Source organism: Macaca thibetana, chromosome 12, assembly GCF_024542745.1.
Source record: "Macaca thibetana thibetana isolate TM-01 chromosome 12, ASM2454274v1, whole genome shotgun sequence".
Classification (NCBI taxonomy): Eukaryota; Metazoa; Chordata; class Mammalia; order Primates; family Cercopithecidae; genus Macaca; species Macaca thibetana.
The window spans coordinates 68789511-68801755 of record NC_065589.1 but is presented as its reverse complement, the minus strand read 5'-3'; the positions used below and the strand labels follow the sequence as shown (position 1 = coordinate 68801755).

The window sequence follows — 12245 nt, the reverse complement described above, 5'->3', positions numbered from 1 at the left end:
CAAACTCCTTGATAGCATCTACTCCCTAGGTTACAAATAGACCATATTCTCCAGTTTTTTAGGATTCATTTTCCTTATAGAAACAATGTTATTAATGGTACCTAACATTTTGGGCTAGCCTTCAAGTCTATTTAACTCATCAGATAAACTACAACACTAAGTCCAAAGGTAGTTGCTGTGCCTGGGGAACGTGCTGCACAGGAGAAAAGGGTAGAGACAAATAATGCTCTTCCTCCTATCCTGCACAAGCAGGACATATTAGGCTGTAAAACACTGACATTGTTCACCTTTCCTTTTCTCCACCCTTCTCCCAGGAAAACCTGTTATTCAAATCCTACAAACTATCTTGAGCCTCCATTCTAAATCCTTCCCAAGGTTCTGCCCTGTATCTCCCACTCCCAACAGTCCTAAGGTTTCTGAGCTTCAAAATTCTCCTCTACTGCCTTCACCAACTACTAAACTCCTGTATTAGTCCATTCTCACACTGCTATAAAGAACTACCTGAGACTGGGTAATTGATAAAGAAAAGAGATCTAATTAGCTCATGGTTCTGCAGGCCGTGAGGCATTGGTTGGGGAGGCCTCAGGAAACTTCTAATTATGGCAAAGGTAAAGAGGAAGCAGGCACGGCCTGAGAAGGAGGAAGAGAGCAAAGGTATAGGTGCTACACACTTTTAATCAACCAGATCTCATGAGAACTCACTCATTATCATGAGAACAGCAAGAAGGAAATCCACCCCTGCAATCCAGTAGTCTCCTACCAGGCCCCTCTGCCAACATTGGGGATTATAATTCAACATGAGATTCGGGCGGGGACACAAATCCAAACCATATCAACTCCAGTTGTAAGAGTGTAGCTCATCCCAACTCAGAGTCTTGGTAACAAAATATGACTCAGAGATCCTTAATCTCTAGTGCAGATTTTTAAGAGGACTGCTTTTGAATTATTCAACAAAGTGAGTAGGGTAGGGAAGCAAAGAAATTCTTTGTGCAGATGAATCATTTGTAATTTGAAGAACATTGTATAGCTATAAACCAAACTTTATATTTCATTTCCTAGATCATTGATGTGTGTACATGTATAGGGAATATATATTTCAATTTCACATGACAGAATCCTAAGGAACACTTATTTTTTAAAAAGTACTTATAAACCTTTTCATCTGTGGAAGCTAGAAACAATTTTATAAAACTTTTCCTATTTATGTGGAGTGAAATTCTTCAGCTAGTTTGAAAAAGATGAAAGTCCTGACATATTTGATAAATTACATCACTCACAAATCAGTAAGTCAGCAGATGGTGCTAATAAGATTACAACGGGCACTCCCAAATGTATCACTTTCTTAAATTCAGTGAACCATCTGGCAAATAGAAATCATTGGCTATAAATAGTATTGCAAAAAATACAAACAGGCCAAGGGAAATTCCTAATATGCATACGGTCAGTAGCATTATGTTCATATAAAAAAAATGCTTTTGTATATAATTATCTCTTTCATAAGAAATCCGAAGTGCACTACTGCATTGTTACCTCTTGATAAGAACAAGAAATTGTCGAAAGAATATTCAAAACCCATTTAATGAAAACCAAACAGGAATTCACAAATATTACTACATGTAAAAATATATTCAAATGCAAAAGTACATTTGACCAAAAAAAGAAAAAAAAAAAGATTCCTGAATGGGCAAAGGTTTTTCCCCATCCCCACTTCTTTCAGCCTTCCATCTCCTGTAATAAAAAGACCATTTTTCTTTACCATATTCTTTTTAACTCTAAAGATTCTGATCAGAGAAAGAAATAATTCCAAAAAATTCATTCACCAAAAATTATTTGAAATCCTAATTCATAGTATAAATAATACTATTAATAATAAGCTTTATCATAATACAAAGTAATTTTTCCAAAGCAGAATGTCTGTGTTGTATTTCTAGCTTAACTGATCTTGTCAGAAACTGATGACCTCCTACAATAGTTCTACAGAAATCGTTTTTTATATTTGTATGCATATATGTGTGTATATATATGCACACATACAGAAATAGAAAATTGTGTGTCAAAAATATACACACTTCCATCTACATATATACTTGCTGAGATATAGTAGCTATAATTTTTATAGGCAGCTCAGGAAATCAAGAAAATATATTTATCCCATGATTCCCCCCGAACCAAGCACATAATGTATAGTATCCCCAAACTATTTTTAGTTGTTGTGTCCAAATTATGTGGAAAACTAATGAACACACAAAGATGGGAAAGGGGAAGGAACTGAATCATAGTATAATAAGAATTAATAATAAAACATTTTTCTACTTAAAATGCATTTAGTGAACTTGACACATTGCCCTTCATTATAAAACAGCTTAAAAGACTTTCCAAGTATTTGTCTACCTATCTTGAATCAATTTCATGACTCAGATTAATTGACTCATATAATATTATCCAAAAGGTAATACTAAATGACTACAAGCCCACCAAGGCATATGAAAATGTGTGTATAACACACACACACACACACACACAAAGTCTGCATATCTAAAAGTTTAGTTATATTTTCTAGTTGAACATAAATATGTAGTATAACAAATAATAAAATATAATTATCCTTTATTAACAGTTTCAAGAAAGGCAGGATCACAAAAATGAAACATATTTGATAGCTGGTAGGTGTAAAAAAATACCTAAAATTAGTTTGTTCTACTGATTTCATAATTGGATGGCATACTCTACTAACAGAGCAGCAAGGGTGCAAAGATTGAAATTTAAACCCCTAATTAAGCAGTAGTTTGACAGTTCTAATGTCCTGTACCTGCTTGACACCATGACTCAGTAAGCAATCTCAAATGAAAATTAATACCGCGTATAGTATTAGTTATAAGTAACAGCTGATCGTGTTTAGAAAATGAAAACCTTGAGCGTTCAAAAATGCTTGTGCTCACCAAAAACAACAAAAACTTCTATATAGTTTGATTCATTCAAGAAACAGCAATTTGTAATAATAAAAAATGGTTTATGGATTCACTTACAATATCTTGATTACTGTCATTTGCTCATAACACAACTGCAACCAACCCGGCTGCCATGTCAGCTTCTCTTCAGGGGCTAGGTCTTTAATCATAAATCAATGAAATGACTAATTCAACACTGTTAAAACTAGTGAGTAGATGCTTGGAGCCATTCCAGTTTTTGCATCTTACAAAAGGTCAATACAGCTACTCAATAACACAATAGACCTATCTTTCAAAATGCTTCCTTCTTCTCTAGGGTTGAAAAATAACACATTACCATTTACATTTAGGGTGAACTTCAGTAACTAAAGTGTTCAATACTTCTGAAATGGTGACCTGCTAAAATAACAACAGTTTTAGTCTTCCTCTTGTGGCCAAAGTCACAAACTTCTCCTCACCTCTTTCTTGATGGTTTAAAATAGTTTTCCAGATCTAAAAGACCCATGAAAATATTTATTACTATTTCCTGCATCAGGCTTATTTGCTATAGTAACATTACATGTTAATCTTAAAAAACAAAAACTTTTTCTTTTGCTAAAGAAGCAACTAATAATGCAAATGCAGCTTAGATGTAAACATTACCAAAAAACAAGATGCTAACACAATTAAAAGGATTTAGTAGTTAAAATGGATTTTAACTATTTACATCTGCTTTCAGTGTTATAAATGATGAAAACCTAGTATTCATATCCTTCATAATAAAAATTTATTCTGCACTTTAATACAAAGGCTATGTTGCATAAACAGAGGATTTAAAGCTGTAGCAGAGTGGCTGAATGAAAGGAAAATGGCAATCTTTCTGGCTCCAGTAGATGCCATTCCCTATCACACAATATTTCCCACTCATAAATACATGACAAATACTTCCTCAATCATTTTTTACGAGCAGGGATGCACAGGGGGTAGTCAATGGCTAGCTTGAGGGAAAATAGGAACAGCAGGCGGCAGAAACTGTACAGAAAATGGCTATGTGGTAAATTCTCTTCTGGAACATCACTCAGTTACCCAGTCTTTGATCTTTCAGCTACAATTACACTAACTTCCACAAGATCTGGATCCCTCCCAACCCTCCCCCCAAAACATACGCACACCAACCCCAAACCAGATCATTAGTTATACCTAAAACCTGTTAAGATTTGGTTTTATAAAATAGGATCATTCATACCTCTACATTATTATAAATTAAAATTTGCTATTTAGACAAGAGTTTACTTTCAATTGGCTATAACCATATCATCATCACAACTGGTCTCACAAAAAACATGGGGTGTCTGGCGACAGCTAAATCACAGACTGGCGTCTCCTAAGCAGTCTGTCTACCATTAGGGTCTGGGAAATGGTATTTACTATACAATTAGAGCCAGGGAGTTCTACCTGTAATCATCCAAATACAGGTGTGAGAAGCCCCTTTGGGCAAGGAAACTGACTCATCCCTTTTCATGTAAACTTTGATGTCTGTATTGTTTCACAGAGCCACAGGAAACCTTACCATTCATACCACAATGAGAAGATTTATTAACTGAGGTCAAATAATAAATTTTAAAATTCATTCCTAAAGGTAACAATTTTTAACACAATCATCACATTTATAAGAATTTGAAAGGCAACAGAACTGATTATTTTAAAGTTAATTACCCGATGGAGGACACTGACCAGCCTGAATGAAATCTTTAAGTTCCATTTATGCTTTTTAGAACATTACCAATAAAGAGGCTAAATTCAGCTTCTATCGGGAACACAAAATGTCTTATAGTAATATTAACAGGGCATTTTTAGTTGCAGTAATTTCACAGAATTTATTCTAATGATTTATTGGAGTTAACCATCTGACATTAATTATTGTTTTGGCTTCCAGTCTATGAATGTTTATTTTTCAGTTTAAAGCCTTCTCACTCTTTGATATCATATGGAAATGAGAATTTTTAATGGAAAATTGAAACCATGTGCATCTAAGTACTTAATGAAGTACAGGGAGAAACAGACAATATATTTTAGGAGAATTCAGATATTTTGCTTTGGATAGTTTTGATTTGTTTGTATGATTCAATAGTATAAAATACTTAGAGTCCAGTGAGGCAAGTCAAAGTGAGTGGTATGCCAAATGTGGACATGCCTACACGTACATGAACACATAATTTTCTGAAGTTATTAGTGACAGCAACAAATCTTGTACATTTTGGTTACATGCCAAAAATGACAATCAATACATGAATGAACAGTTTTTACCTCGATGTACTTTTAAAGCATATGAAACAGGTACTGGTCTTTCCCCACACACAGCCTTTTTTTTTTTTTAAAGCATTCAATCTGGATTTTAAAATTCATGCCCAGCTACAACCCCAAGTGGGTATTTTAAAGTCACTTATAATATCAACACAGCTAGAAATCCTAATGTAAGAAGTTTAATTGTTGTGACATTTATTCCCATTTTGCAATGGAAATAAATAATAACGTCTAATAAACTTACATTTGATAAGTAAACATATAATTCAATATTGCTTAATTTAATTCAGGTTTTCTTAAGTTCTCTAACTATAAATCAATTAGAAGACTCATCTGTGAAGGTAAATACCAAGCAAAGCCTTCTCATTCATTTTAAACTTTTTAATAATAAGGACAAAAATATTAAAATTAAACATTGTGGTTAAGTACATATACATGGGTGTGTATTTGTGTGTGTACAGAGATGATGCATCTGGGTATATATGGTGAGGAAAAACTTACCATTTGTTTTTCTTTCTAATGTAGTCTTTTTCAGAAAGATTAACCAAGTAGACCATTGGTTTTGAAGTCAAAAATAAGTGTTTATTCAACACTTCAATCTAAAGTGGGAGATGGAGAAAGAATCCTTTTAAAAGTTTAGTAAATATGGAGTAAATCACTGAAGAATTTGAAAGTAAACATTCTTTAAAACAAGTAGGCATTTTCATTTTTATAATTCTTGTTTCCAAAAGATTAGTGGTTATGAAATATCATGAATGGGGGAAAAGAAAAAAAATAACAAGCCCAGGAATAAGCAATCACTGACAGAAATAAAAGTTTAGATATAATGGTAAGTGTAAAATAATGACAACTCTAATTTGTTCCCTAGCAAATCAAAGCAAAGGCAGTAAGAGATGGCATGATATTTATAACTTACCTCTTTGTCATTCCAATCATGATAGAAGCGAACAGGTTTCTTTTGATCTATAACCCAGGATTTTACTTTGCACATTATATCCTACACACGATTGAGAAAAAAGTAAATATATATGAATAACTAAGCATTTAGATACTAAATATTAAAATAAAAAGTTTTTAAATTTTCAAAATAAAAATAGATTGTTTTAATGAAAGGGGGCTAGGTCACACAAATAATTATTTTCAATATCTCACTTAAAAACCAAATACTAATAAAACATTGTGGCATTAAATTTTTAATGTATAAAATGGATAATATTAGCAAAAATTTGTAACAGCCTGAAAAATGTCAATTCAATTACATCAAAGACTAAATACAAGAGTTAATACCATTTCAATATTACCTAGTGATGCCATATAGAAGACAAACATGCTATTAGAAAATGGAGTGAGGGAATATACTGAAGAAAGACTAAATTACATTTTTCCCTTAAGAAGAAAAACAAACAAGACAAAATTGAGCCTATTATCGATGATCCAGCCTCCAAAATATTAAATCAACTGACCAAATCCCTTTTTATTTTAAATTAATTTTTTGTCAACACCTTCTCCCTGACCACTTCTCCTGCAGCCGCACCCCTGATACCCCCAACTCCCCCACCCCCCCAACCTGCCAAAGCCTCCATTACACAATGGCAAGAGCCCTGCACTGGTGACCTCCAACCAGCTGCATTCACTTTCAGAACATCTCTCTCTGCTGGAAATCTAAAGGCCTTTTAGTTAGCAAGCTAGTGTGCATTCAGAAGGAGTAACTGCAGGAAGAGCCCAATGTGCTTTGTTTCTCTGGCCTTTCTTCACAGAAAGATTAATCATCTGTGAAATGGAAACGGCAAACAGCAAGTGACACAAACTGAACCCTTCAAGCCTTTCCTCATCAGTTTTGTGGTTCTGAATCTAAAAGCTGCGTGTGGCAAGGTTCTCCTTACAGGCAGGTGTTAATAAAAGGCTCTCGGGTCTGAAAGGTCAAATTTTGCTCTTCCAGAAGAAGTGCATTTGAGAGTCATCTGGGTTTTTGTTGTTGTTGTTATTAAAGATAATTTATGGATATGTTTTAAATATGCATTTCTCAAAATTTATTGTAACACAATTATTAGTAATCAATTTCCTGGATTTTTATCGATGTACTTTACCATAATCAGTTATTCTTCTTTAAATATCCATTTGTATAAATTATCTCAATATTTAGTATACCTTCCTTCCAAATCTTGCTGTTACCAACAGGAAAAATAAGGAAAAAGCCTTATATCCTTAGATCCTGATTTGAAACCCTCCAGGCAAAGGACTTCCCACAGATTTTAACAAGGAAGGGGCAAGCTGAAAACTTTTAATGAAATCTAACATGTTCTGCTTAAGAATAATCACTTTTACTCTTCTATAACTGAATTTCACTCATAAATGTTTAAAAGTGGCTAATGTAACACCATTTCCTACAAGGAGAAGATCAAAGTGCTATATTACAAATGCATTATGATTAAAAAAGCCCTGTGCAGCCTTGCTATTAACTGTTCTTTAAACCCTAAAAGGCTTCCCATAGATCTCACTTGGCACTGCATATACAACCTTTGACAAGTAATGTAGACCATTTTTATTCATTGCCTAAAATTGTAGGCAATTATGTGCGTCACACTGGCCACCTGCAAATTCTGAATGCCTGCTCTAGTTGTCAGTGCAAAAAACTAATGTCGGAGGGGATTAATCTAGGGGGAGAGAGTCCTCTTTAATGGCTCCAGCAGGTGAAATGGCCCAGCTGGTTACTATGATGAGTGGCCAGAACAGCTTATGTAGAGACACGCAACAAGATTATACAAAAGAAAGAAAAAACAGTGGTACCATCTTATATTTGGTTCCATTAGTTTTTTCAATTAAAGAAAGAAAACAGACAAAAGAAAGCCAAACAAAAAATAGGGGAAGAAATTAAATTTTAATCATATAAAAAGTATAAAATACTTCTGTAACTCTAAACATTTTTACAAAACATAAGAGCCTCAATAAGTGCTGATCACTAGTGAAGGAATTTCCATATTTCTCTTTCATTTTAAATTAACTAGACCACTACTTCAGATACAGAAATCTTATCACAGAAGCATTTTGGCATTAGTTTGCTTTTTCTCACATTACAAATTATATTACAAATTAGGAGCACTCAAAAAATTTTTTGCAGTCAAGTTTTAATTAAATAGAATTCACTTATAATCAAAGTTCTTGAACAGCACAGTATTCCTTAAAGCCACATTCAAATATTTTTAGAGAAATTTATATATTATAACCTAGTTTTTGAACAGTTGAAATAAAAATATTTTGTACTCAGTGCTCTCTTAATTATTTCCACAAAAGATCTAACAGCCAAGAAAAGACAACTTAGATTTATTAAGAGATGTCAGTTTTATTTCAGACAAATAAAAAACAGATTGCCTTTCAGATAAGATTATCTTATATAAATGATCAGCATATGGTATAGTTTCAATGTGCTCTTTTTCTTACATAAAGTAAAAATTAATTCTAATTTTAGCAAAAAATTAAAAGATGTGATATTCCTTATCTGAAAAACTTCTAAACAGATGAAAGAAAACATTTGGGCTTGTTTGGATATAATGCTTAATGGTTGACTGAATTTATTTCCTTATGTTCATATGTATAAATACATATATAAATAACGATGATTAGAAGAATAAAAGATTCCAGTTAACTGAACTTGGTTAACTGGAAAAAAAAATTGAACACCCAATGCATTTAGAAGTTGCCTTAGGTTCCATATTTCTTTACTATCATTATATAGAAATACAGATGTAGGGGTACTAAATTGGGCTATTTTGATAACTTTAACAAATCCCTCATTTTCAAAACAAATTCTGTACATTATAGAGATACATAAAAATTCCTGGTCATTTGAACTTTTTTGTTAGATTGCAGTTACATGAGTGGACTAATTCAAGAGGTAACAGTATAATGCTTAAGCGTGGGAATAAATCCTAGCCACTTACCAGGTCTGTGACCTACTTCATTGATAAAATGCAGAAGATGAGATCTACCTCCTGGGGGTTGTTGTGAAGATTAAAAGAGATAATGCATACAGTGTTTAGCACAGTTCTTGGCACAGAACTGTTGTTGTTGTCATGATAGATGAAAGATTAAATCCCAGTGATCTACAAAATGGCAATATGTTCTGTTGGGTGCTCCTTTGAAGTGTATGTATACTTTTCCATCTGTATAATTTGTTCACTAGTCCTTTTCTTCAAATTTCTGAGTTACTAAAACTACTGGCTTTTTTCATGAAATCTCAAGTCAGGCTTCTAATTCTGCAAGAACTAGCTTTTGCTAAACGACTATCATTTAACTGCAAAAAAACCCAAACTCACCTTTAATACCTCACTATTTTGCTTTGACTCTTCTTACTCAGAGCTTCACATTTAAAATTAGAAATGCTCTATTTTCTTGATATATTTTATTATTGTTATTGTTAACAGTAACTGTAATGTATTTAGATTCAGAGCATCATGTGTGACTTGCCTAAATTCCCAGAGCTAGTAAGTGGCAGAGATGAGATTCAAATTCTGGTCTAAGTGACTTGCAAGTTCATGTTCTGTTCCATATCCTGGCATATTTGTCTTCCTTACTACTTTTATAACTGTTCCTTGTTTAGCCTAGACATCCCCCAAGGTTGTTATTCAAAATCCTCATTCTCATTCAGGCTATCAGAGAAATTCAATATTCTTATTTTTATTATTGGGGTACAATAGCTGATCATTAATCCATGTATCACAAAAATAGTAATTTTTCTTTGTAGACAATTACATAATAATCCAGTCATTTATTAGATATTCCTAAAACACGAGACTTCTATATCTTGGTATCTTCAGTTCCCATAGCAGGAATTATTAACCTATGATCCATAAATAGATTTCACCCTGAAATTGTACATAAAGTTCCATTTATGTCCCTTTGAGGGAAGATGGCACATAACTTTCACATGCTTTTAAAAGGGATCCATAATCCAAAAATCCAAGAACCATGGCTGTTAGTGACTCTGATGGCACTACTCAAATGCCCCAACAACAGCCAATTAAGTAAATGTTCTAGGTCCAGGGACTTCTAGACCAGAGGTTGAAACACTGACCCAAAACTTGCTTTAGCCAGACCCTGCACTGAAAATTTCTCTATCCTATCCAATACTAAACTGATAAAAATTCTACCTTTTATAATGTTTATCTAACAAATTCCAGTTAAAATCAAAATAGGGATGTTGAAGAATATTATATATTAAATATATCATTATTCTAAAAGAACTACTTGCTTAAGGTTAAAAAATGTTTAGAGAGAAAAATATGGGACTTGTCCTACTAGATATTAAAATAAACCATAAAACTATAGTAATTAGAATAGTATGGCACTGGCACAAGAAGACAGATATAAATTAGAAACAATTGAAAAAGCCAGGCATGGTAGCTCATGCTTGTAATCCTAGCATTTTGGGAGGCTGAGGCAGGAGGCTGGCTTGAAGCTAGGAGTTTGAGACTGTCTTGGGCAATATAGTGAGACTCCATCTCTAAATAAAATTAAAAATTAAAAATTAACTGGGTGTAGTGGTGTGTGTCTGTAGTCCCAGCTACTTAAGAGGCTGAGGTTGAGGGGGGATTGCTTGAGTCCAGTACGAGGCTGCAGCAAACTACGATCACACCATGCACTCCAGCCTGGGTGACAGAGTGAGACCCTGTATCCAAAAAAATAATGAAAGAAATAAACATTTTTAAAACTTTTTTTTAAAGAAAATCTAGGCCGGGCATGGTGGCTCATGCCCCTAATCCTAGGACTTTGGGAAGCCAAGGCAGTTGGATCACCTGAGGTCAGGAGTTCGAGACCAGCCTGGCCAACATAGCGAAATCCTGTCTCTACTTAAAAAAAAAAATACAAAAATTAGCTAGGCATGGTGATGGGCGCCTGTAATCCCAGCTACTCGGGAGGCTGAGGCAGGAGAATCAATTGAACTCGGGAGGGGGAGGTTGCAGTGAGCTGAGATTGCACCATTGCATTCCAGCCTGGGGGACAAGAGCAAAAGTTCTCTCAGAAACAAACAAACAAACAAATAAATAAAATCTAAAAAGCCATTAATTGGAGATTTGCTAATTAAGTTATTGGGAACTGATAGAACAGAACACTTTGTATCCATTGAGATGAGATGTATCTATATGTATATCTGCATGGGAAAATGTCCAAAATACACTGCTAAGTGAGAACAGCAGGTTTAGAAAAATGGAATATGGTTAAGAATATGGATTTCAGCCATATTCCTCAAGATTTGAGTTCAAGTCCTGGTTCTACCACTTTCTGGCTCAGTAATTTTGGGGGTGAAGGGGACCCCCCAAGAACTAACACAATAGGTTAATTCTAGCAATAACCTTGGTAGAATACAGGCTGCCAACTGTAGGTTTTCAGTTATATGATTTACCGAAGTAGACAGTAAGACCACCACCTGAATATAATGTTTCTGGCCCCTGTCTACAATAAAGTGGCAACCAAAATGGACACCAATTTACTTCTGAGGTATAGATCTCAGCAAAGGATCTGGCCATTCTCTAAAAAGGCAACTGTCCTTGTGATTCCTGAAAATAAGTTTGAATGGACTTTACCATGTTTGAGGAAGGGTCCGGAGGTTGTGGGGAAGCCAATAAATCTGATTTTAATAAAAGGAATACTGATAATTTATGGAAAGTAGAGTCATAGAAAAAACACATCTTTAAAAATGACTGAGAAACAAAAAACCTCAATGAACTATTTGGCATACTTAGTAGAATGCAAAAAGATAAGAGCATCTATGCAATAGGAGCAGATGAACTGACTTATGCTGGTCAGGTAGCTTTAACAATGACAGCCAACTATGCACTCGAGGTCACAAAAAGAGAACAGTGAGGTTAGAAAAAAATGGATGAGATATATCTAGAGAGCTGATAAAAGTACAAGTATTTTTAATGAAACCAAAATCAAAGGAGGAAAATAAAAGTCCAATCTGGAGACACGACTGATATGGCAGAAGATAATCAATGGTCCTATAGGTCAAACTTG

The 12245-nt window shown here is 34.1% G+C and overlaps 2 protein-coding genes across 3 annotated transcripts in view; one reads left to right on the top strand and one right to left on the bottom strand.

Annotated features, from left to right (window-relative positions):
• SP9 (Sp9 transcription factor) overlaps nucleotides 1-12245 on the top strand; it is a 921284-nt gene that overhangs the window by 705551 nt on the left and 203488 nt on the right. The window lies entirely within an intron of this gene.
• The window catches only part of OLA1 (Obg like ATPase 1), a 170517-nt gene that overhangs the window by 43336 nt on the left and 114936 nt on the right, over nucleotides 1-12245 (bottom strand). For both annotated transcript variants that reach the window (XM_050751794.1, XM_050751793.1), the window contains 2 exons: nucleotides 6148-6228; nucleotides 5733-5830 (listed from right to left, as the gene is read on the bottom strand). In XM_050751794.1, coding sequence (XP_050607751.1) covers nucleotides 5733-5830; nucleotides 6148-6228 — 179 coding nt within the window. The remainder of the gene's footprint in view (nucleotides 1-5732; nucleotides 5831-6147; nucleotides 6229-12245) is intronic.